The sequence below is a fragment of the Cucurbita pepo genome, chromosome LG07 (genome assembly GCF_002806865.2).
Source record: "Cucurbita pepo subsp. pepo cultivar mu-cu-16 chromosome LG07, ASM280686v2, whole genome shotgun sequence".
Taxonomy (NCBI): Eukaryota; Viridiplantae; Streptophyta; class Magnoliopsida; order Cucurbitales; family Cucurbitaceae; genus Cucurbita; species Cucurbita pepo.
In genome coordinates this window covers 3765352-3791488 of record NC_036644.1, presented here as the reverse complement: position 1 = coordinate 3791488, position 26137 = coordinate 3765352, and the positions used below count along the sequence as shown (strand labels likewise).

General features: G+C 36.1%; 4 protein-coding genes and 1 long non-coding RNA gene across 12 annotated transcripts; 1 reads left to right on the top strand and 4 right to left on the bottom strand.

Moving 5' to 3' along the window:
- Positions 1-1021: 1021 nt before the first annotated feature.
- Positions 1022-4383, bottom strand: LOC111798318 (glutathione synthetase, chloroplastic-like). Its single transcript, XM_023681382.1, has 8 exons — positions 4208-4383; positions 4049-4129; positions 3835-3915; positions 3672-3741; positions 2906-3027; positions 1905-2044; positions 1620-1812; positions 1022-1313 (listed from the first exon to the last, which is right to left on the bottom strand). The coding sequence occupies exons 1-8, from the start codon at positions 4282-4284 to the stop codon at positions 1190-1192; spliced, it is 888 nt and encodes a 295-aa protein (XP_023537150.1). The 5' UTR covers positions 4285-4383; the 3' UTR covers positions 1022-1189.
- Positions 4384-4942: 559 nt separating this feature from the next.
- On the bottom strand, positions 4943-9373 carry LOC111798319. 6 transcript variants are annotated; one of them, XR_002815687.1, is made up of 4 exons: positions 8182-9373; positions 7049-8063; positions 6883-6961; positions 4943-5005 (listed from the first exon to the last, which is right to left on the bottom strand). It is a non-coding gene; the product is annotated as an uncharacterized LOC111798319 (long non-coding RNA). The 6 variants fall into 6 exon arrangements; XR_002815684.1 differs by lacking the exon at positions 4943-5005 and having other exon boundaries at positions 7049-7327; positions 7947-8063; XR_002815689.1 differs by lacking the exon at positions 4943-5005 and having other exon boundaries at positions 7049-7266; positions 7947-8063.
- Positions 9374-13768: 4395 nt separating this feature from the next.
- LOC111798491 (probable WRKY transcription factor 50) lies at positions 13769-14676 on the top strand. Its single transcript, XM_023681670.1, has 3 exons — positions 13769-14194; positions 14276-14384; positions 14460-14676. Exons 1-3 carry the CDS (start codon positions 13987-13989, stop codon positions 14578-14580), a joined length of 438 nt encoding a protein of 145 aa, XP_023537438.1. The 5' UTR covers positions 13769-13986; the 3' UTR covers positions 14581-14676.
- Positions 14677-14734: 58 nt separating this feature from the next.
- On the bottom strand, positions 14735-18544 carry LOC111798490 (protein PLASTID MOVEMENT IMPAIRED 1-RELATED 1-like). The gene is made up of 2 exons (XM_023681669.1): positions 18381-18544; positions 14735-18092 (listed from the first exon to the last, which is right to left on the bottom strand). The coding sequence occupies exon 2, from the start codon at positions 18010-18012 to the stop codon at positions 14902-14904; it is 3111 nt and encodes a 1036-aa protein (XP_023537437.1). The 5' UTR covers positions 18013-18092; positions 18381-18544; the 3' UTR covers positions 14735-14901.
- Positions 18545-24211: 5667 nt separating this feature from the next.
- On the bottom strand, positions 24212-25961 carry LOC111797991 (uncharacterized protein At4g33100-like). 3 transcript variants are annotated; one of them, XM_023680919.1, is made up of 4 exons: positions 25716-25957; positions 25537-25621; positions 25365-25443; positions 24212-24533 (listed from the first exon to the last, which is right to left on the bottom strand). In XM_023680919.1, the coding sequence occupies exons 1-4, from the start codon at positions 25802-25804 to the stop codon at positions 24457-24459; spliced, it is 330 nt and encodes a 109-aa protein (XP_023536687.1). In that variant the 5' UTR covers positions 25805-25957; the 3' UTR covers positions 24212-24456. The 3 variants fall into 3 exon arrangements, with proteins under 3 accessions (XP_023536687.1, XP_023536688.1, XP_023536689.1); XM_023680920.1 differs by having other exon boundaries at positions 24212-24567; positions 25716-25955; XM_023680921.1 differs by lacking the exon at positions 24212-24533 and having other exon boundaries at positions 25112-25443; positions 25716-25961.
- Between the last annotated feature and the right edge of the window lie 176 nt (positions 25962-26137).

Below are 26137 nucleotides of genomic sequence, written 5' to 3'. Positions count from 1 at the left end.
GAGAGCTGACATCATGCTCCCCCAAGGTATATTTTGAGGCATTTTCAATCTTTCTCAAATAGACGCCATTTTGGTAAACAGTCAAACGGAGTCGTGGAATGTCCGTCCGGTGTCCGACTGACACCAAATTCCCTCCAGAACCCCGACTTTCGAGGTTAAGGCCCGGAGCCCTACCTGACTCTTCAACAAGCCTATTTTTGACACTTGTGTCTACTTGTAGGCCTTATTTTGCTTATGTCTCGTCTTCTCTTCAATGTACACTCTATGCGGTGTGTTGGATGATTCATTGTCCTCCTCATTCGCATCATGACACTCGTCTAGGCCCTCGCATGGTCATATGGGCGCCACTTAAGTGTCGCCGCTTTGCTTGTCACAACATGAGGGTCATAACCTACTTTCTTCATAGTATGGTCGTGACATGATGCTTATATATCAAGAGGACCATAGGTGCTCCTCCACTAAAAGCTTTTCGACTCCTTTTGGTATTTTAAGTCAATCAGCTACACATCCTCCTTGCATCCTCCTTGCATGGCCAACTGAACTTAGCAAATTAAAACACCTCCTCTCCCCCTTGATCTCACAATTCCATTACCTCTTTCCGTCTCTTTCTAGAAGAAAACCCAAAACAGCTCCTCTCCCACATCCTTTATCCAACCTTTTTTTCTTTTTCATTTTCTTTTTCTTTTTTTCTTTTGAGTTAGCAGTATTAGTGATGCTTAATAGAATCATGGCTCTTTCCTTTATTACAACGTAGGGGACCAAAAGTATTAGTGATGCTTAATAGAATCGTGGCTCTTTCCTTTATTACAACGTAGGGAACCAAAAGCCTCCTCTTTATCTTCACAATCTTTCGATTCATAGCGAGACTCCTCGGCCTCAAGCCCTACACCCAAGGCTCCTATCTCTAACATTGGAGGCTCCCGAGCTGGGGTATTTTTCTTTGGATACAACCTTAGAGTTGCAATGGCGGGGATTCTTCCCACCCCTTAATATCAGAGAAAAAAACAAAGCCTAAAGAACCTTAAGGCAGAGAAACTTGAACTCCATAAATAGAAAACTCTAGATCAATTCAGCATAGTTGGGGGAGAGAAAGATGTCTGCAGAATATATAAAATCCTTCCCTTAGTTGGGGATTATTAGGATTTTCTATAGGTTTTTGCAAAGGAAGAATTAGGAACAAAACCTGTTGTCAAGTTAAGTAAATACTGTCCAAAACAGCAAATCCAGCTGCAACCCCACCCTCATTTGATGAAGATACTTTGGTCGTCATCAGGTAACCACATTGGTCATTGACAATTACTTTGTCCTTGTTCCTGCATATCAAACAAACAAGTTTCACAATTAAAACGTCTCTGTTTGTCCCTTCTTTCTTCATCCATCATAATCATCCAATTGGTTAGCATCAAATAATCTCAAAGAAGTTGTAGATAACTGAGTTGCTGTAACGGCCCAAACCCACCGCTAGCAGATATTGTCCTCTTTGGGCTTTCCCTTTCGGGCTTACCCTCAAAGTTTTTAAAGCACGTCTACTAGGGAAAGATTTCCACACCCTTATAAAGGGTGTTTTGTTCTCCTTCCCCTCCTCTTCCCAACCGATGTGGGATATCACAGTTGCATACCTTAAGTAAGCGCCAAATATACCAAGCTCTGAAATTGCAGGATCCTTATAACAAATCCCATCTCGAACAAAAATCGTTGGGTAAACAGGTGGGAATATCCTCTGCATAAGAATGTAAGCAGCATCTTCTACATTCCCTTCCTTCCGCAATCTTACAAGGGTTTTCCTCACATCATCGCCATAGATATTGTTCCCTGAAGGAGATTGATGAATTCTTTGTTAAGAAAAGGAAGAAAGGTGTTCAGGCGAATGACAATGAGAAAATTCAAAAGGTGATGGAACCGACCTCCGCCTTCTCTTTGCGGCTTCATAATGAATAGGTCTGGTGTTTCGATGGCTTTGTTTACTATATCTTTGTCATCTAAACTCCACAACCCTGTAAAACATTTCCTTATCTTGGCAATATCCTCTTTATTGTCAAAGAACCTGAAGTAGGGGCTTAAAAGTTCAGCTGCATATAGAAATTGCAATAAGAAAAGCTATTTCCTACATAAATTATCAAATCCCAACAATCTGATAACAATGTCTTATCTTAACAGCTCTCTGCAATTGGGAGATATAGGTTTAATTGTTTCAACACCGTTGGAGAATGAAGATGCATTGGTAATGGCAGTCAGTTTATTAGCAGGCATGCATGTAGATGAGTCTCCACCTCATGGTGATATGTCCAAGCAAAACATGCTTCATTTTGGAGTACCTATGGTTGAGCCACCGAGAAGGAAGGTGTACCTTATTTATATAGGTACTAACTTTCAATTCTTTTAAGTCTTTCTTAGTCATCTTATTCTTAGGATCGCTCTTATTCAAATGTACCCTTCCTTTACTCGAGTGTCACATAGTTGTGTGGAATCAGTCATTCAGCTGGTAAATTTTACTAGACTAATCTACTATGTATATTTTCACCTTCTATGGAGAGAGCAGCCACGAGATAGAAATATTTGGGATAGAAACTATGATTTAGTGAATAAAAAGGCTTTAAAGCTCTCCTTGGGAGAGTAGCTTGTTTTGCCACTTGGTTGCTACTTAGTTTCGTCTAAAAAGTATCCAAAAATAAAACATTTAGAGCCGTTTGAATCACCATTTGGGTTTTGAAAATTGATCCAACAGATACAATTAAGGCATTTTCGGCAGGGAATTGGGATAACTCGACATCTTTCCCTCGAGTAATGCAGTCCTAATGACCTCAGATGATCATTAAACTATCTCGGACCATCTTTCGTTTCTAATGGAAAAGCATAGGATCATTGGGTAATATTTTTCAGCAAGACTAAGATCAATAATTAATACCTTTCAAGTACATTTGGTTGTGCAAGTTCCTGTTGAATTTTTTTGGTGCCCACTAAATGGTAAGATATGGATGGGCATTTGACTGCAGATGACTGCTCCACAAGTAACCTTGCTTTCCATTCCTGAAATTTGTTACCATTCAAATGAAAAAATAACCCCAAAGCTTTACTCAAGATATAATGAAATTGCTTGGAATTGAAATAGATAAAAGTCATCAATTTCTATATGAAAAAACCAACTTTTGCTTGTCTTAAGATTTCATAAAACTATTGAGATTCGTTCGAAAATGCACACTAATGCCCAGGAAGCTCATTCCAAAAGAATATATGAACGTAATCCCAATCAAAGAAGTGTTGTAACGGAAGCGGAGGCAAGATCGATCGCACTCACTCACCCACAAACAAAAGTTAAACAAAGAGACACAAAGATTTACGTGGTTCGGAGATAAGAAATTCCCCTACATCCACGGGTAACAACCAATCTCAATAATCAAAGTGTTTACAAAGTGTATATCTCACACCACAAAATCTCTCAACAAAGTTCCTGCCAGATGTCACTCAACAAATGCAAAATGACACTCAAACTCAATACATCTCAACCATCCTAGACAACCCTTTATATATATAGGTATAGAAGCATTAAATGTCATACATGAATCAACAAAATGGAAGATGAACCAAATAAATTAGAGTTATGAATCAAATAAATGCCATGCATAGGAGATGCATGAATGACAAGTTAGAACAGGAAGGAAGCAGTTACTTACCGATTCAGAAGGATAGTCAGTGGGTGTATATCCAGCCCTGTAGTACACAACTGCAACTGCTTGGCCATCTCTGCAGGAGGAAGCTCTCAGGAATTCCAAGTAACATAAAATGGTAACCCAATTTTCATAGGAAAAACTAATTTTGACATTCAAAACTACTTACACAAGGAGTGTTCCATCAGATTGCAGTTCTCCCTCCCTATCGATTTCTGCCAGTGTTTTCCGAAGAGTTTTGACATAATGTGTATTATAAAGCTAAGGAACGTTTACGTGGAAAACTCGATAGATCAAATTGTTCAAATTGTAAAAAGAATGGGTGCACAATAAAGAAAATTCTGTACTCTAATGGAGCCTGACAATCAGGAAAAAGTGGATATCTTTTTCTCAAGTTAACAGAAAGGCAGTGTTGATCATACATGTTGCGTTCCTCAGCTTGAACCACAATCATGATAACAGCACTACAAAAATTAATAACCCACTGAAAATTAGGTTTGAGGAATGGTGATGAATAAGAAGATCAAATTTTCAAATCTAACCTTGGGTTGTTATATTCAGTCCAAGCTTTGACCAATGCCTCAGCATATTGATTACCCGCATAATTTTCAGGAATCATTCTCGAGTCTAATCCGAGGACTTCCCCATATTGACCAAGTAAATCACTGCAAGATAAAATAACAAAATGAATGATCAGGCATGGATAAATAATGTTCTTTTACTGAAGAGTTAAGACAAAGCTCTGGGACATCTCAAACAATCCAGAGAACTTCCGGAGGAAAAGTTGTAACAGCCCAAGTCCACCGCTAGAAGATATTGTCCTCTTTGGACTTTCCCTTCTGGGCTTCCCCTCAAGATTTTTAAAACACGTATACTAGGGAGAGGTTTCCACACCTAGTAAGGAATGCTTTGTTCCCTCTCCAACTAATGTGGGATCTCACAATCCCCCCCTTGTAAGCCTAACGTCCTCGCTGGCACATTGTCCAGTGTCTAGCTCTGATATCATTTTTAATAGCTCAAGCCCACTGCTAGCAAATATTGTCCCTTTTGGCTCATTACGAATCGTCAGCCTCACGGTTTTAAAACGCGTTTGCTAGGGAGAGGTTTCTACACTCTTATAAGGAATACTTCGTTCCCCTCTCCAACCGATGTGGGTCTCACATTAACAACTAGGCATCATTCTTTTCTATTGGAGTCTCGTTCTTCGATTGGACTTCCCTTGTTGGGATATTTTTCTTATAAGGATATTTTTCTCACATTAACAATTAGTTAGAAAGTGAATATCCACCATGGTTTTCAAAGACTTCACTTGGGTTTCGAATTTACCTACTTGATTACACCTTAAAGGCAAATGTTGTGAAGAGGAACAACAACAATGAAAAGGGTGAGAAGTGAATTTGATAGATCTGATTTGATTCTGACTTGTTGGGCGTAACTTTGATACGCAAATTGAAGATTGGGAAAAGCAGAAATGTTTGGTGGAGAAAGTTGTAACGAGAGAGCATGAAGAATGAGCATAACCCATGTCGAATTTTAGCTCCATCTTTGTAAAAAGTTGCGGCTTTTCCTGTTCTTTGTTTCTTTCTTTTTCTTTGTTCTTATAGTCTTATTAAGGCTAATGCAGACCCCGGAAAGGAGGGTCAAAATGACCAAATGTGGGTTGACTTCGACCGATTTTTTAACTTTCACTATTTTCTTCTATATATTTTTTCCGTTTATGGAATTTTTCAAAGCATTTTTCTCTTCTATCTCATCTTGAAATTTGGCCTCTAAGACTCAATAAAATCTTAAAAGCTCGACTTTAAAAGAAAAGATTGGGTTTCTAATTCCTCGTCGAGACTCAAGTGTTACAAATTCTCCCCTCCTTAAAGACTTTCGTCCTCAAAAGTTGCTTATGCCCAATTCCCAAAGGTAGGACATTCTCTTGCTCAAGTTGTTACATTGACTCGATGGTAGCTCTACCGAACCGTGACCATGGACACCTGCTCATTGCACATCCTCGTGCGGATGATGCAAATCCACCGCACAGGGTAATCCACCCAAACTCTCTCTTAGGTCACACGTTCCTAACCGGCCTCACGCCAAGCTAAACGTACCATACTGGAGTGGAATCTGCAAACACTGTACTGGCTGCTATCGGCTCATGGGCTACCTTTATTTTTCTCCAAGGTTGTTGTGGTGGCCTTCTAGGTCTCTAGAGGCGTCTAGGCGGTTTAAATCTCATCTCTCGTTTCCAAGACTTTAGGCTTAGCTCCTATGGCCAAACCAATCTCTGGGTGCATATAGGTTTAAACCTCTAATCATTCACGATCATGGCGTGCAAGGTCAACAAGAAACATACTGACCTGGGTCAAACATGTAAAAGACACTAGTTGTAGTGCACTAATCTTAATTGAGCTCTCTCGTGCATGCTTTACTAGGGAGATATTCCTATCGATCATCTAAGCGTGTAATCCACAATTTAAACTTCACCTTAGTCATATATGGGGAATCGAGGAGGTCTATTGGATTCCTAAACCGGCTAGGTGGCTTAACATGATTTTATGACTCCAAGCTGCTCTTTTTTTACTCCTCAAGTCATTCTTAGTCTAGGAGCACTAGGGTCTAGACCCTCTGACCGTTGTGTATGATTCTAAAGTGCTCAGTCTACTTTTAGTGTTCTGACCTAAGTTATCGTCTAGTCCACCTAACTCTAATGCCCTAGTTCTATGCAAATAAACATGCTTTACAGGGAGAACATACAATCACACCAGGAGCTAACACGTACTATATCATGCAAACATAGAAGCAAACAAGCTCTACAGGAAGATAACATCCATCAATCACCCGGAGCACAGGTCACAATAGCTCATCCTTTTTTCTAACACAATGGAAAGCATATAAAACGACGTTCATCACAAATCTCATCATAGAGGTATTTTTGTAATTTCTTACATCATGCATACCACACTCATCCATACTGCCCAACTCGTATTTTAATCATGCATATTTTCTTTTTAGCCTTGTATAATACATAAAATAGCATGCTTCTTGGAAATCTCAACCTAAGGGTATAATTGTAATTTTACCATGACATACGTACAATACATACTCATCCAAAACGCCCTTTCAAAGTCCTTAATATGCATTTTCTAACCACCTAAGGTAAGGAATGTTAGCATGATAGCACATTCTAGCGATTGCTAATTACTTGCCTAAAATCCGTGTGGTAACTTACTTGGATGAAGCGTGCCCTCCCAAGCTAGCTTTTTCGTGAGTCAGGAGCTCCAAAATTTCTAAAATTCCTCTGGTAGGTCCTGATTCAAGTAAAATTAGGGTCAATATCGAAATCAGGATGAAAATAGGTAAACGGAGGCTGAACAGGACAAAAAGAAGTCACTGACGCGCCTACACGCAAAAGAAGATTCCCTACGCGCGCAGGCCATGCATGAGTAATCAATGCTTTGAGGGTGGATAGGCAGGATCTCAGCATGCCACGTGTCAAGTTTGATTTGTGAACATATCTCCCATGATGTGAGTTCAACGTATCTCCCATGATGTGAGTTCAACGTATCTCCCATGATCAGCACGTCTGAGGCAGGTCAGCTAATGGCTCTCGGGTCTAAATAAATGCTATCATAATGTTCATAGGTAGTGCCAACTTTCTTGAGTCTAAAAAATCACTACAACAAATATTGGATACAATAGCAGGTGAACAACTATCATAGACCTTTGATAGCTTTTGTCGTACATCCTAATAACCAACACTATTAAATGTCTTATAGACTTTTTTTATAACTTTTTTGTATAGCTATAATGGATGGATATAATATTCATATATGTTGCTATGAAAACATTTTATAGCATTTTTATTAAAGCTATAGTATGTTATAAAATAAATTTAATTCAATTTAACTAAATGAACATATGGAATACTTCAAAACACATTAAATAATATGACTTCCATTCATAATTAAAATTTTATAATCTATTTACATTACAAAATAAAGTATTCAATACACGAGGGGTGGGGCTAAAAAGGATGGATAGGACAATCTTTACATGTTTTTTCGTCATGAGTTCGTGAGGAATTAAGTCAAAGACTCACATTCCAATGGGTTAGCCTTCCTTATCCACAAGTACTACAACATCATCATCAAACTTTACCTCACTTATTCAAAACACACTAACAAAACTAACATCTATGTTTATCAGAGTTCTACTACAGTATCACCAAGCAAGCATTTTAACCTCAACAATTAATAATTAATAAACTAAATAAGACTGGACATAATCACTAACTTGTAGAGTGTCAAATTTCTTCGCTCGAACTATCATGTCATCTCTTAAAGAACTCTCATCGCCACTGCCGCTGACATAGATTTCGACAATACTATCGTTTGTTGGTCGCATATGCATCTGTGGAAAAGAAAATTTAGAAAATAATGCAGAAGAAATGAAGGGAAAAAGAGTTCAGCCGAGGAAATGTGGAAGATAAGAGCACAAACGAAAGAGAAAGAAGAAGCTTTTGACCCACCTTGCCTAAATTGTCATTAGGCTAATGCCTCCATCATTGTTCACTTTTAAATAAAATATCCCTTCAAAAAACTGTGTCTTATCGAGGGATTGTGAGTATGCATATTAGTTTATTATGATTAATTCATCTTAATCAATTAGAAAAAAAACCAATATGCATGCTCACAATCTCTAACGCAGTTTCTTAAAGAGCTATCAGCAAATTGAAAAAACCCCATCATGACTCCCATGCCCATGCCCCGTTCCTTGAATCTCTACATTCTTTCCCATTTCCATCTGAATAAAGAAGTTCAACAAGCGAGCAATCGAAATATGTACACCCAAACGACTAATGTTTGAAAAGAGACACTTCAATAGAACTAGAAATATGCAACTAATTTAACGACGAAAGGTGAATTTTCCTATTAAAAAAAAAAACAAACCAAAGCAACCAAATTTACAAGTAAGAAAAACATCATTCTAATAACGGGCAAGGAAATCATTTGTATGGACAGTAGCTTCTACTTCCTATGGTTCCTCAAAACCAAACAAGCAAGCACTCACATAAAATAAATTGTTTTAAACCACCATATACTTTCTAGATATTAAAAGTAGAAGTAAGCTTTTCCAATGATCAAAAATCTTGACAATGAAATAAAACAAGACTAAATCAGCAATTGACTTTAAATAGCCCCTAATAAACACAAATCTTTAAAAACAAACACAACAAACTAAATCAACGATTTCCGATTTCATAACACAATACCATTTCAGATTTCATAACACAATACTTCCAATTGGAACTCTCAACACAAATTAGAGACAACATTTCTCACGCCACGCTCTACTTCTTGGTAAGGGATAAAGATAAAGAAAGTGACCAAAACAAATAGAACAAATTCAAAATCGAAAAGATAGAATAAAACCTCGCCACAATCTTTCAAATTTTGAATGATAACTAACATTGATTGCTTAGCCACGAAACCACGAAAGGAGATTTTTCTCATCATGTAAGTTAAATTGCAGACAACACAACATGCAGAAATCAAAACTTGAAAAGAATCTAATCGCCATGGAGGAATCTAATCGCCTTTGTTGCCAAGATGCGAGGAAAATCGTCATTCGTCGATTACGTGTCGTGTGTGGGGAAAAGATGAGAAAATAATGCATACGAAATGAGATCGTGGAAAAGGTTGAAGAAAGTAAGGGAAGAGAAATTGGAAAATGTTACAGAAATAATGGAAAACAAGACTAAAAGAAATATAATTACTAGGGTTGCATGCCGAACCCGACCCATGGGTTGGGTCGAGGTAATTTTTCGAACCACTCTATAGTTTTCAAATTATGATAAAATAGATAGCAACAAATAAAAATAATATAATCTAAAATCTTCTACCTACCATGTTCATAAGTGTCAAATTTCTCGAGTCTAAACAATCACAGCAACAAATACGAGATATGATAGCTAGTTAACAACTATGGTAAATCTTTGATAGCTTTTTACGTAGTCCCGACAAGCGACACTATTAAATGTCAGAGACTTTCTATAACGTTCTATTATGGAGTATGAAATTATCTTTAACTTATAATAACTTTTTTACACTATAACATAGTATTTATAGCTTTAATCTTATACTATAACAAAGTTATTTAATAATTTATAATTACTATAGCTATCATAATAACCTTTTGATAGCATTTATTTTCTTGCATAAATTTAATTCAATTACAGGCCGTTCTCCTTTCTTTACCTTTAAAAGTTTTAGTACAAATCTCTTCGCTTGGACTATCATGCCACTGCCATTATCGCTAACATAGATGTCGATAATACTATTGTTCGTTGGTTGCATGTTCAACAAGGGAGCAATTCATTGAAATATTATGCTTTAAAATAATTCAAATATACGTCATCATTCGACAACACCAAATTCATATTAATGTTAATATAATAAATAATTCTTTCGGTTTTGGTAAACTCAAATTCATTTCTAGCAAACCCAAAACTCGAACCAAATTTATTCAATTCCAAAAAATTAACTCAAACCCAATTAATATATTTAATATATTATAGACCATATATATATATATTATATTTTTTTGTTTAATATATTAAATATTAATTTAAACCTCTTAAATTAAATTTTTTTTTCGGGATATATAAAATTTATCATTTCAAATTAAATATTTTTTTTGTATATTAAATATTAATTTAAACCATTGAAATTAAATATATATTTTTTCTCTTTATATTATATATATATAAAATATTAATTTAAACACATTTTTTCTTTACATTTAATATACTAAATCTAATATGCATTCCGAGTATGAAAGGACATTCCATCCTTACCATCGTTCATAAAAACAAAGTAGGCATCAACATGTTTCCGATGACGGCGACGGCTTGTAAGTAGACATCAACATGTTTCCGACGACGGCAACGGCGGAAAGCCGCCGCAATAGCCGCTGTACTGAAGTTTATTGATTTCAGTCAACGATGCCTTGGGCAGTGGTTTCGAGTCTTTGACGTTGACTGAGTTGTCGCAGTATTCGGATGTCCACGTGGCATAATGCGTCAGCAAAATGACGTAGGTGACCCACCACATTCCCGTCCCTAAATCCACCGTGGAATGAATCTTTTCTTTTTCTTTTGACTTTTGCAACTAAAAAATGAAGCAATTGGACCAATTTTTAATGGTGGGGCCTCCTCTCCTCCATTGACCATGACTTTTATTATTATTCATTATTATTATTATTATTATTATTATTATTATTATTATTATTATTATTAGAGAATATTTTGTTATTTTTCTTTTAAATATCAATTAAATTGTCTATTTGTTTGTTGTAAATTTGAAATTTTAGTTTAGTCTTTAATGTTAATATTATGTTAATCCAACCCGTTAAGCTTTCTTTGATCCAATTCGTGACTGATATTAACTAATTCAACCATAATTTTGATCGATATCCACTTTCTAACTAATTTAGCATAAGGCCAGCTTCCTTCAATTTTAGCGTTTTAAAGTGTTTTCTTACGTTTAAGTCGAATTAAAGAATCTAAAAGCTTATTTAAGTAAGATTAATAGGGTCAGGAGTAAGAGCCACGATATGACTACTTATGTTTTATGGTTATATGGTCACAATTATACATATTGAAACTTGACGATACGGTTAGAAGAGAGAGTAGCAATACAATCGCGTGTGATGATATGGCCATGTTCGACGATATGGTCAATTAAATAAAAGCTAATAAAAAATAGTTTCGACATTTAACATTTTTGCATCTATTTGCATACTCTGACATAATAGTAGGGTCACTTACTAATTTAAAATACAAATTTAATAAATCATTAAAAAAAACACTCAATTTTTTTTTAAATTATTTTAATGTATATGTAAATATAAAATTTTATATTATTTATATTATTAGGTGGTTAAANTTTTTTTTTTTTTTTTTTTTTTTTTTTTTTTTTTTTTTTTTTTTTTTTTTTTTTTTTTTTTTGTGAATAACTAAATAAGAATATTTTTCATAAATAATTAAGTATTTAATTAAAATTTATAAAAAAAAATAATTATTTAATTAAATGACATTAAAGAATTATATAATTATGTCATTTTCATTCAATTCCCTCCCATCAAAGTAGAGACGAAATTAATAAAAAAAAAAAATTATTATTTAACGCATCTATAATTTATTTTCATCATTAAATTATATACTTAAAATTGCACAATATGATTGATCTTCTTAGCTTAAGATGATTAAACATTTTTTATTCAAAATAAATAACAAAACAAAATAACATTCCTTTTTTTTTTTCTTGAGGAAGAATATTTACAATTTTAGAAAAATAATCTTTAAAATTTGATACTTGATTGGTTTAACATAGCAATATACCAATTCTAATTTTAATTAATTTTATATATTAAAAAAAAAAAAAACAACTTTAAGTGAAATGTCCATAATACCCCTCCTTCATTCAATTAATTTCCTCACCAACCCTTGAACCTTTGTCAACCACAACATATAGTCAATCACTTTTGGCACAATATATATAGTTTCTTGGAAAATGAGGGCTAAACCTTCTTGCCAAAGTTATTATTAAAATATTTAAACGATCGGGTTTTGCCTTCTAGCTTCTTTCTTCCTGTTATCTCGAGAATTGAAGGATGTCGGTCAAAGATGAAACTTTAAAATCTTTGACCTTTTAAGTATAATTATGAATATAAAACAACTTAACAGGAGAGTCGTCATTCCTTTCTTTACTCGGTACTTGTCACGTAACTGTCAGTAACATGTGTTTTATCCTCTAAAATATTATTGAATTGACCTACAGTGTACCAGGTCAATAAACTTCATTTATATATATTTGTAGTCAAGAATTTGTTGCATTTTTAGAAGGGTATTTCAAATTAGATAAAAATATCAAAGAACTAACAACAAGAAATGTGATTTGTAACCGTCCAATCCCACTACTAGCAGATATTGTCTCATTTGAACTTTCCCTTATGGGTTTCCCCTTGAGATTTTAAAATGTGTCCAGTAGGGAGAGATTTCCTCTAGTCGCTGTGAGATCTCACAATCCACCGAACGGTATACCAGGTGGTGTGCCAGCGTGGACGTTAGACACGTAAGGAAGGTGGATTGGAAGATCCCTACCAGACGCATTAGTGGTGGGTTTAGACTATTACATGTCGGTAACGTTGAATTTTATGATGTAAATTGAAAAAGGATTTGGGTTTAGGGTTTGAGTTAGATTTTACCCAAATTAGAGAAGCGAGGTGTTGAGAAGTTTCAAACATTGTGGGACTTTGGAGATTTGAAATAATGAAAATGGTTGCTTTCAAAGACCAAAACAAATGAGGCCACATGAACCACTCACTATGTGAAAACCCTATCAAATGGGCTACGTTTTCCCCTTTATTTGCTTTGAAACGCAAACAAATTCAATTTCAAACATGTCAAATCATATGCTTATTATGTGTACATACCGGTGTGATACATGAACGAGCTGATATCATATCCAAATGAGAGATTCTGAATCTACCCAAGTAAGTACGGTTATAAAAATCCACGTCGTATTATCTGCACTGTTCGAGTCGAAGAAACAATGTAAAAAATACTTATTAGAATTGGTGTATCTTCCTCCTGGGTTGGCTAAAGGTAACATTTCAAGCCCACCACTAGAAGATATTGTCCTCTCAGATTTCCCCCTCAAGATTTTTAAAATACGTTTGCTAGTGAGAGGGTTCCACATAGTTATAAGGAATGATCTAAGTTAGTCCTTATTACAGTGAAGATTCGAATGAGATAGATCCCGAGACCAAGCAACCACAGGTAAGAAAGAGTGCACGGTCTAATAGTAAGAACTCTAAAATTAACTACGACTTGGAACAATCTTCTCTAGAAGCGTAAAAGTGAAAACATAACAAAGAGCTCAACTAGAAACACATATGTAAGTTGGTCAATCGGGACAGACTTCACTCTAGCAGATGTAGAATTGACGAGATCTGTTGCGTGTTTACGGCACGGTATCTTTAGTGCCCATTAAAGGGGTTGATTTTGGGGGATAGATATTAATGTTGAAGCTCAAACAAACACATGCAGCTGAAAGTCTACTCAAAGTCATCTCTTTTGGCATCATACCCCACAGACTTAATATTCTACACCTGTTGGTCTTCACCTTTCATCATATTAAGCATTAGCGTTGAACCTTCCTTAACTTTGGTAGGAAGCTCAGTGGGAAGCTGCCTATCAACCTTAACTCACTTCATATTTTTGTTCCACAACTTTTTTTTTTGTTAACTTTTGGCTTCTCTCACCTTCCAAATGTCGTACAATAGTAACCAGTACCCGGCAACATCCGAGAGCGATCTTGCCGAGCAGCCCGGGATCGAGTTTACGGACTCGATGTTCAATGGGTGGCTCGATGTAAACGCTTCGTCTCTGGTCGACACGGTGATGTATCCGGGTTATCAATGGGACGAGGTTGATGAGCTTGCTCGGAACACCATCCACCAAGGAGAGCCTAGCAGTGGTAAGCGCATAAGTTTTGTTACATTTTAGTATTCATATGTTCTTGATGATTCCTTCTGATATATTGATGATCTTTCATAAGTTCGTGAAAGATTTGCATTCAAGACAAAATCAGAAGTTGAGATTTTGGATGATGGGTTCAAGTGGAGGAAGTATGGGAAGAAGATGGTGAAGAACAGCCCGAATCCGAGGTAAGGGAAGCATGTGATGATCTAGAACGCAATGAAAAAGAAACGTTGTTTGATATGACGATTTATGAAATGCAGGAACTACTACAAATGCTCGGTCGAAGGCTGCCCGGTGAAGAAGAGAGTCGAAAGAGATCGAGATGATCCAAAATACGTGATAACGACCTACGAGGGTGTCCATACTCATGAAAGTTCATAAGAAAATATTTCAATCTTTTTTTTGTATGAAAATCGTTGTCGGGTACGAGTTCTAGTGTTTTCTCGAATGCATAAATCGTTGTTCTAGCTTCAAATCCTTTCTCCTCTTTGTGCCATAAACTCGAAGAACACGGTACGGGTAGCGAACGCATAGATTTACAGAGAAATGGCTCTGGATTCAGCCAATATATAACAAAGTAGCCTTATGATATGAAGACATGAAAACTTTTGCTTTGATCAATTCCTTTACAGTGAAACAAAATGAAAAGAAATAGTAATGGGAAACTCATCGATATACAAGGCCAAGCGATCGATCGATCGATCAACTACGGATCGGGATCACGACATCGAAGTTTCTTTTATATGAACTTGAAGCTGTTGAAGCAGAGATCATTCCCTCACCATGTATATCAGAGGAAATGCTCCACAAGATATCGCCAGTCGGAGCTTTTGACGAAAACGTAACGATTGCTTTCGACTTCGATATCGGGAGCTTGAAGTTTCTACCCATTCCGCTTGAAAGCAGCCAACGCGACCCAGATTGCTGCTGCGTCGTGGTTCCCCAGAATTGCATCCTATTAGGCTCAGAATTTACACCCAAAAGATGAATATCATCGAGTTTAAATGCATGAACACGGTGTCCTTGTGCTTGCAATGTCTCGTTCTCCTTGTCGATGCAGCTCATTTCACTGACGGTGTCACGAGCTGTGTCGATAAAGAACCTCTCGACCTCCATTATGCACATCATTGGGCAGCCCACGGGTTCGTAGTCTCGTAAGTGATCTCGAAGTTGCACCATGAGAGCCACCACAAGCTTGTTCTTAAACAAGCCCATCTCTTTGCTGGATACCCCGGACTTGTTAACTGATAGCCTTTCAACTATGTCTGCATAGTTAGCACCATGAGCCACAAGAGTCTTCATAATATGCTGACCATTTGGATCATCATCATCATTAATGTTACCAGCATCAAGCTTTAACCAGTTCTTCAATGGTATACAAAGATCCATCAACCCAACAACATCATTAGCTGTTTCGGGGCAATCGATAAACTGCAGTTCCTTCAATCCTTCAGAGCTACAAGAACCATCCCGATTGGGACGTCTCGGTCCACAGGCTGACACGCAATGAAACGGGCGAGCACCGATTCTTCGTGGTGTCTCGCCATCTGTAAAGCCAGATTGTATTCTTAATCCTTCTATTAAGAGAGTTTCAATCTTGTCCATTGCTAGAAAAGCTAGATCATCAGGCGACACGAGTTCTTGGTGCATCTCGAAATCGAGAAGAGATCGAAGACTACTATTGTTCGTATACGATGGCAATCCTTCAGGGTCATTCCTTCGACAACATGAAACCGGACCACACGAGTCCCAACTTGACATCATTTGGTGGAGAGTTTTCCCAGTGATATCATCCAAAGGCATCAACTTTTTTGTGAGTATAGAAAGGTTTTTGGTTCCTGCCATTGCTAGATTTTGTGATATCTCCATGATATCACGACCCATTTCATTAGGTAGAACAACAGGATCAGAACATTGAATGGCTAAGCTCTGTCCAATGCTAGTCTTTTGAGAGAGCCAAGGACTCATGAGCCGTAAAAACCCGCCGTTCATCTTAAGGAATGCTCCGAACCCATCTCCGAGCGAAGGTAACTTAGGTGGCTCGTCTTCTGGGGGCAACTCAATAGGACTCCCAAATCCACTTGAACAATAATGTGGAGAATGCTCGAAATCTCTCTCGTCTAAGCCCCATTCTCGCATTAGAACTTCGGTCTCCAAGTTTTCGAGAATTTCGACGTTCCTTCTGTTTCTCAAGGACTGATGCTTCTCCTGTCCTTCTTCAGCAACACGAATAGAAAAATCAAAATCCCCAGAAGCAGACTCCAGCATATCGACGTTTTCGTTATCCTGCCACTCTTCTGTACCCGAAAAGTCCAATAACGGATTACCAAAAAGTAGGGACTCCTCCTCGAATTCCCTCAATAAACGCTCTCTGGGAGACGATATATCAGGATCTGAAAACCTCGCCGAACCATTCTCCAACCCCAGCAGCTTTAGAAAATCACTAGCCACGGATTTGTAAGACTCATCCAGGCTAAGAGATCTTCTCGTACAATCTTCCTCGGTATCGATATCGTTTTCCTCTTCGAGAAGTTCACCAACGATTGAGGGAGAGTTCTTGAGATCAGAATCTGAACTCAACTCTTCTGGAGAAACTTCTTCTACTTTTAGTTTTAGCTTACTCTCTTCATATTTGAATTCATCCCTTATCGAGTCATCTACATGAATATCGCACTCCGCATCCTTCAACGTGTTGCTCGACTTAAATTCGGTAGCAACTTTGTCGTCTCCTACGACCTCGTCCAATGAAACCGTTTCACTTTTCGAGCCCTCAGTAGTCTGAACAACTAATTCTATTCCACATTCAACAATGGAAAACTTAAAACTCTCATAACTATCTCCACCAATTACTTCAGCAGACTTTTGTTCCTCATTAGTTTTTACTTCAAACTGCTTGGCAAACTCAGAACCTGAATGATCTACCTCATCCATCTTACTATACAAAACGCTTATCGACTTGGAGAGCTCCAATTTCGGGTTTACTTCATCGAAAATTCCCGTATCAACCCGAAACCTATTTAAATTACTTGAAGTAAAGGGTGCATCATAGGTAGAAAGCCTTGACCTATCATGCAATAACTTCAAGAGTTCGACAACGTTTTCGGGACCGCTCAATTTCATCGGATCGTCCTTAGTTACCAGAAAACTAAAGCTGACATTTAGACTAGCACCTCGCGCATTGCCAGCAAGTCGAAAGCTGGTTGACCAGTTCCCAGAACATTTATCCCCTTCAAGCTCTTCCAATGTAAGAGGCAAAATCCTCGTCAGGTCAATCCAATGCTTTCCAAACTCGAGCCGTGGCGCTCCGACCATAGAAACATAGACCATATAAAGCTTTTGATCATACTTCGCCGAGTTGTTAGCCAAACTTCTCCCACCAGATATCGAAGTTTTATGAATCAAAGTCTCATCAAATTCCGCCACGCCTCGAAAAACCTTAGACGGGCGAGTATGCAAAACCTCATCCTTCCTTTTCCAATGCACATGTAAACTATAGCCATTAAAACTCGAGGGTAACCCTTCAATGGAATGCACCTTAAGAAAAAACACACAATTGAACTTTCGATGTCGAATATGAGTAAGAGCCTTCAAAGATTTCTTCCAGTTCCATGAAGATGATGATGATGACGACGACCTTCTAGTTTCATTCACCAATAATTCTTCTTCATTTGATTCGAACCGTCGATCAGGAAGATCGAAACTCGAATTTGTGTGGCTCTTGTGTAAGTACAGAGCCTTACTTATTGCCTCAATTTCCTCAAGAAGCCGACCCCCATCAGACTCTCCTCTACCATCACAATACCTAGACGACATTTTTCACTAAACAAACCCACAATCTGCTATGTTCTTCAACAATCTCATCATAAAGGGTTCCCAATAACTCTGTTAAGCCACTAAATACACAAAGAAAAAAGGGAACATACAGAAAATAGAAACGAATTCAACATCAGCAGTTCCAATAAGATAACCCCATGATAAAACACCACAACCCTTTTCAGAAATCACAATCAAATCCATAAATCCAGTAGAAAAACGAACAGAAAAAGAATCAAAGCTATGAACAAATCAGTAAAAGAATCAAAGCTATACCAAATAACATAATGAAACAGTACCAAATTCAATAAACGGGGCAAAGTAAAGTGAAATTGTAGCAGATGAACCAGTGAGCCGAAAGTAATTACCGGAATGGAGCGGATTGGTCGCGCGGAAATCTTCCCCGATGATATTTCAGAGGAAAAGCGTGAAGGGCATTAATGTATTGTCTTATGCGGCAGTGGGAACTTGGAAATGGTAAGAAATTTTTAAAAATTGAATACCCGATTTGGGATTTTATTTGGGTGTGATCGAATTCAGGGGATGAGCAAAAGGGGCTGCTAGGAACTGAAAGATTGATCGTTGGATTGGGAAAAGTGAGGCCAATGATGGGACATAGTAGCCGACAGATTGGGGCGCGAGTCCACGCGGCGCTTGATTGTGGAAATGAAATCTACCCAACAACCCCGATTTAATATTCACCGGAAAATTTGAAGCTTTATATAATTTTCTTTTTTTTTTTTTTTTTTTTAATTTCTTCCCTAACTTTGAAATGGCTTGGAGAATGCCGGAGGCACGAAACTCAATGAGTATGACCTCTATTTGGAAGTCAACGAACAAAACCATCTAATTTTGATTTTTTTTTTTTGGTGACATAATTGAGGAAATAGAATAACATTAAAAAAAAATGTCGAATTTTTCAGAATTCTGTATAAATAATTTGTTTAAGTTAAAATTAATTTGATATGTGTGAGATCCCACGTCGATTGGAGAGTGAAATGAATGCAGCGAGGATGTCGGGTCACAAAGGGGTGGATTGTGAGATCCCACGTCGATTGAAGAGGGAAACGAATGCCAGCAAGAATGCTGGGTCTCGAAAGGAGGTGGATTGTGAGATCCCACATCGATTGGAGAGGGAAACGAACGTCAGCAAGACGGTGGACCCCCGAAAGAAGGTGGATTGTGAGATCCCACATCGATTGGAGAGTGGAACGAATGCAGCGAGGATGCTGGACCACGAAGAGGGGTATGAATGCCAGCAAGAACGCTAGGTCCTGAAAGGAGGTGAATTGTGAGGTCTTACATCGGTTAGAAAGGAAAATGAAACATTTTTATAAGAGGGTGGAAACCTCTCGGTAACAGACGTATTTTAAAAATTTTAAACTGAAATTGGAAAATAAACATTCAAAGATGATAATGTGATGTCCGACGTTAGTTGGGGAGGAGAACAAACTACCATTTATAAGGGTGTGAAAATCTTCCCCTACCAGACACGTTTTAAAGCCTTAACAGCCTTATAAATAAAAAAAAATTAATGACAATGATTAGCTTAACTTTTATACATCATTTAGACACTAAAATACAATACTTACAAATTTGGAAACTAAAAAGAATGGTTACAATAATCATAAATGAAACATTATAGTAAAATAAATATACAGGTGGCAAATGGTGAAAATTATTTAATATAATCGTCACATTATAATTATTACTCGCTAAATCATTCTCATGCATCCAATATATAAAAGTCACGTGGTAATATTTTAATTTAGTAATTTCATTTATAATAATTTAGTCTATATATTTTTAAATTTTAAATATTAAATCTTCGGTGTCAAGCAATTCGTAGTATAAAAAACGATTTTATATTTAAATGATAAACTTAGGAAAAGTAAATATGGTAAGTAAATTCCTAGCGGTGAAAATCAAATGCAACCTATGGAGGTCTCACAATCACTCGCTGAGACAGTTACTTGAAGAGTTTTCTCGAAGCATTAGTGTGATGATAAATCAAACAAGGTAGGTCAAAATAGTAAATTACTTTTCTTGGTTAAAGAGATTTTTTTTTCCTTTACACTAAGTTGAAAAATGGTAAATTTTTTTTTTACTGTACACTCATTATTTTGATCTACTATATAAACCATGGATTAACAAATTCCAATTTAAAAATAATGATATTACATTATCAAATTAATATTTAATATATATTTTCTCGATGCTTGTATTACAAAAATGAATATTAATAATTATATGGTCCGTTGTTTAGAAGTATCAATCTATTTTTGTATTTATGTTTTTTTTATTTGATTGTGTAATTGTCACACCTATACATTAATAATGTTTCGAGTTAGGTTAGGTTAATTTTCTGGAACCCAATAAATTTGATTGGATAGAAAAGAATTCACAAATAATCTGCATGCATATCTTCGAATCCTAATATTTACATTTTTTTTATATTATTTTATTTTTTTAGGCTTTTTTCCTATTTTTCTATCTTATTATTTTATTTAGTTTCGATTCTTGGAATTGAGTCGGCTAGTTTAGGGAATGTTTTGGATTTATAAACAAAGAATACTATCTCCGTTATACCAGTCTTTTAGGGAAGCCCAAAACAAAGCTAGGAGAGACAATTCATCAAAGTTCCATCTCTCTCCAAAACCTCCTTTATAACCGTTGGGTACCTATTCTCGAATTTTCTTTCAAAATTGATTGTGATGTCTATATTAGTTGGGAGGGAGAACAAGACCACCTTTATAACGGTGTGAAAATCTTTCCTGATTGGTGAGGAGAATAAAACACCGTGTTAAGGGTGTGAAAACCTTCTCAAACCTTCCTTCGGTTCGAGAGGAGAACAAAACATCATTTACAAGGGTGTGGAAACCTTCTCGTATCATAAAAATCTCATTATTCCAAACCAATTTGTACTTTGTAATTTTGGTGATTGTTGAGAGTAGGGCTGTACATTCAACCCGGCAACCCACAACCCGGACCAATCCAACCCGAACTATAAGGGTTGGGTTGGGTTGGATTAGCATTTCGGGTAGGGTTGGGTTCATTTTTCTGAACCCGAACTGAATCGGTTCAGTTTCGGGTTCATGGGCAAAACACTGGGGTTGACTCGAGCCAAATAAAATATATAAAAGTATTAGGAAGATCCTTTCATATAAATTGTTTTGTGGTTTGTTTGAGAACTTTTAAAATATTTTATCGAAGATTGTATCCGAATAATTATAAATTGTGGATAAATAAAACTTAAAAAAAAAATTGACAACTCAATCCGGACCCAACCCGAACCCAACCCGAAAATAGAGGGTTGGGTTGGGTTGGGTTGAGAAAAATTTTGGGTTGGGTTGGGTTACCAATCCAACCAACCCGAACTTTTGGGTTGGGTCAAAAAAATCCACCAACCCGACCCAACCCGGACGATGTACACCCCTAGTTGAGAGTGAGTAAGAAGTTGACTAAGTTAGCGAATGATCCTAAGTTAATATATTAGATATTTAAATATATTATTTGGTAAAGATTCTTTTATTTAAAATCGAAAAAAGATTCTTTACCATTTGAATAAGAATTAAATTAGTTAAATATATAAAGTTGAAATAAAATATTATATCTTAATACATGGATATTCAAATATATTATTTTGATAAGATTCTTTAAAATAAAAATTTGAATAAGATTTAAATTAATTAAATATATATAATTGAAATAAGATATTATATCATTTTGTTGAGAATTCTTTAAATTTTAAATTTATATAACATTTAACTAAATTTGAATAAAATTTAAATTATTTAAATATATAAAGTTAAAATAAGATTTAAATTAATTAAATATATAGAGTTTGGGTTTTAAGATTCTATAAATTTAAAATTTGAATAACATTTAATTCAAATAATTATTTTGTTAAGATTTTTTAAAATTCTATAAATAATATTATTGGGTTGACAAAATTGTATTCCATAATTTCTATTGAAATTCTCTCTCCCATACCAGTATTATTTAGGCTACCACAATCTTTGCAATTGAGTTATATCGAGAAAGATGGTACGATACACAAAAATATTTGCAATTTCTGCAAAAAAAGAAAAAAGGTAAGAGTTTTTCTTTTCGTTTCCATGTTTGAGAATGAATATTAATAGGGTGAGGTCAGGAGTCATTTAAAACCACCTATCGATGTTTTTATTTGATTGTGTTATTGTGAGGGTTGTACATCCATTTTTTTTATTTGATTATGTTTCTTTTTTTATTTTTGATTTTTTTTTATTATTGCTATTATTTTATCATTTTCCTATTGCTTTATTATTTTATTTAGTTGAATGATTATGATTTAGTGATATATTTTAGTTGTTTGGTAACAGAAACATATTAGGTTTAATATATATTAGGTTATATTGAGTTATTTTTAAAGCATATTATTTTTATTTCATGGATTATTGCTTCTTTAGGATTCATTTATTATCATACGAAAGTTACTACAAACAAATGATTTCCAATCATATAATTTTTTGTTATTCGAATGATTTTTTTTATTAATTTCGTTGCTCGAAATTAGTTGCATGTTTCTCGTTTGAGTGAAATGTCTCTTTTCAAACATTAGTTATTTATTGTATACATTATTTAAATTTACTTGTATTCAGATGGAAATGAAAAAAAGTAAAGATTCGAGAAATGGACCAGAAAGTCAGAATAAAGTTTGTTTAATTTGCTTAAATAAGATATCAATTCATGAAACTGTTCTAGTGAATGATTGTGATATGTTTATGCACAACCATTCACGAGGACCGTTTCTTGTAGGAATATTTTATTTAAGCAAATTGAACAAGCGCCATCGTGACTTCCATGCTCCGTTTCTTGAATCTTCCCTTCTTTTTCTAAAGATTCAAGAAATAGAGCACGAAAGTCAGGATGAAGTTTGTTTAATTTGCTTAAATAAGATATCTCTTCATGAAACTGTTCTAGTGAATGATTGTGATATGTTTATTCACAACCATTCACGAGGACCGTTTCTTGTAGGAATATTTTATTTAAGCAAATTGAACAAGCGCCATCGTGACTTCCATGCTCCGCTTCTTGAATCTTCCCTTCTTTTTCTAAAGATTCAAGAAATAGAGCACGAAAGTCAGGATGGAGTTTGTTTAATTTGCTTAAATAAGATATCTCTTCATGAAACTGTTCTAGTGAATGATTGTGATATGTTTATTCACAACCATTCACGAGGACCGTTTCTTGTAGGAATATTTTATTCAAGCAAATTGAACAAGCGCCATCGTGACTTCCATGCTCCGCTTCTTGAATCTTCCCTTCTTTTTCTAAAGATTCAAGAAATAGAGCACGAAAGTCAGGATGGAGTTTGTTTAATTTGCTTAAATAAGATATCTCTTCATGAAACTGTTCTAGTGAATGATTGTGATATGTTTATTCACAACCATTCACGAGGACCGTTTCTTGTAGGAATATTTTATTCAAGCAAATTGAACAAGCGCCATCGTGACTTCCATGCTCCGCTTCTTGAATCTTCCCTTCTTTTTCTAAAGATTCAAGAAATAGAGCACGAAAGTCAGGATGGAGTTTGTTTAATTTGCTTAAATAAGATATCTCTTCATGAAACTGTTCTAGTGAATGATTGTGATATGTTTATTCACAACCATTCACGAGGACCGTTTCTTGTAGGAATATTTTATTCAAGCAAATTGAACAAGCGCCATCGTGACTTCCATGCTCCGCTTCTTGAATCTTCCCTTCTTTTTCTAAAGATTCAAGAAATAGAGCACGAAAGTCAGGATGGAGTTTGTTTAATTTGCTTAAATAAGATATCTCTTCATGAAACTGTTCTAGTGAATGATTGTGATATGTTTATTCACAACCATTCACGAGGACCGTTTCTTGTAGGAATATTTTATTCAAGCAAATTGAACAAGCGCCATCGTGACTTCCATGCTCCGCTTCTTGAATCTTCCCTTCTTTTTCTAAAGATTCAAGAAATAGAGCACGAAAGTCAGGATGGAGTTTGTTTAATTTGCTTAAATAAGATATCTCTTCATGAAACTGTTCTAGTGAATGATTGTGATATGGAGAATCAGCAAGTCATTTTAAGCTGACAAGAGGACTTCACTAGGGAGACACTTTGACAGGATGGGTCTTAAATCAGATAGGACACGAGTATCCAAATTCAAGCTTTCAACTTGAAAGCCAAACATAATAGGACAGGAGTATCCAATATCCAAATTCAATGTAATTCATGACTACAAATCTATCTTATAGTATAATTCAGATATACCAAATGGGTTGAATTTTCAAAAGATAGTGTAAAACGAAGGCAAAATTTAGCATTTCAATGACAGGAAAAGTTTCCCAATAGCAATCAAAGCATGAATGGTCTTTAAATCAGATAACAGAGAGAGTGCACCTTGAATGTGATTGCACCACCAATGATCCTCAAGTTCACTTTGCACTTTGACTCTGAAATGGTGCAAATGAATGCAGCTCACTACCAGCATAATGCTCCACTATGCCACATTCTGATGTCGTTTTCAGATTACCCAATCAGAGTTTCTTCAAAAGAGGTATCATATAGCAGAACTTATAACAACCTAAGCTCACCGTTAGCCGGTATTGTCCTCTTTAAACTTCTCTTCAAGGTTTTAAAATGTGTCTACTTAGGAGAGGTTTCCACACCCTGGTAAGAAATGCTTCATTTCCCTCTCCAACCGACGTGGGATCTCACAATCCACCCTTTGGGGACCAGCGTCCTCACTGGCACACCGCCCGGTGTCTAGCTCTGATACCATTTGTAACAGCTCAAGCACACCACTAGCAGATATTGTCCTCTTTGAAATTTTCCTTATGGACTTTCCCTCCAGATTTTAAAGTGTGTCTACTAGGGAGAGATTTCTATACCTTTCTAAGGAATGTTTCGTTCGGATCTCACACAACTACCATAGAAACTAAAAATAATGAGCTTCTACGGGACGTGAATTGGCCAAAAAAACTAGAAAAGAAAAGAACAAACTCTTTGGTTCTGTAACAATGGCTTGTCTAAGTGGGCTGCAGGATTACTGCTAAAGGAAGTGAAATATGCAGAGAGAAGAAGAAGAACTCACCATAGAACAGAGGAGCTTTTCTATTAAACAAGAACACGTATCTTCTTAATAAGCTGATCTAGTTGAATTTCTATCATGTAGCTAAAGTTCAGATGCTTTTTCAAATAAACTAGAGTTTCAGCAGCAAAAAACTCCATTTGTTCTAACACAGTGGAAGAACAAAGAATGGAAAATGACAATTAAACATGGTTTTCAAGTTCGTGAAGACCTCAAAATGTTCATTCAAGTAAGCCAATCTCGATTCTTAACTCGTTTCAGCTTTCATGGAGGAATGAACAATCGTTTCCTCTTCCAAGAAGCGCTTCAGCTTCTTATCTTCCAAATGCTCCTGTAATTTTGGAGGCAATATCAGATCGCAACGAAATCAAACGACATTGACAAAACCTAATAGCAAGGAATCAAACAAAGTTCGAAGACATACAGAGAGGCAAGCTCTGTACTTCTGCCATTCGGAGACGCAGGGTTCTTCATCGAATTGACCTTTTACAAACTTCTCCGAGTACCAACTGCAAAATCAAAACCAGAAATCGCTTGAACAAAACCGAGGTCCATACGAATTAGGGTTCAGAAAGGGTTTAGGGAATGAAAATGGAAACATACCGATTGAAACAATTGTGATATACAGCCCTAAGATCAGCACACGGCGATGTTGCAGAAGCCGACCTTTTACTCTCTCGCTTGATGCCCATTGATTGAGATTTTACCACTCCATCAAAATGGCCGCCGGAGAAGAAGCGGCGGTTTTTGTAAATTTCTGAGCCAACGAAATCGCTTCGTGTCCTCGCGCCTTCTATAACATTCTCATTTCAATTCAACGCTCATTTTCCTTCTTTGCTTCAAAATTTACATCATTTATGTTAATTTTCAATACCCAATTATATATTGATTTGATTTCATTATCAAATTTAACAAACAAAATACACATTAAATTAATCCATTTCACCCAAGACCACGGATAGCCAAAGAAAGATGAGACGGGACGAACGGTCCTAGCCGTGGCGGGACTACCATAGGAAAGTCCA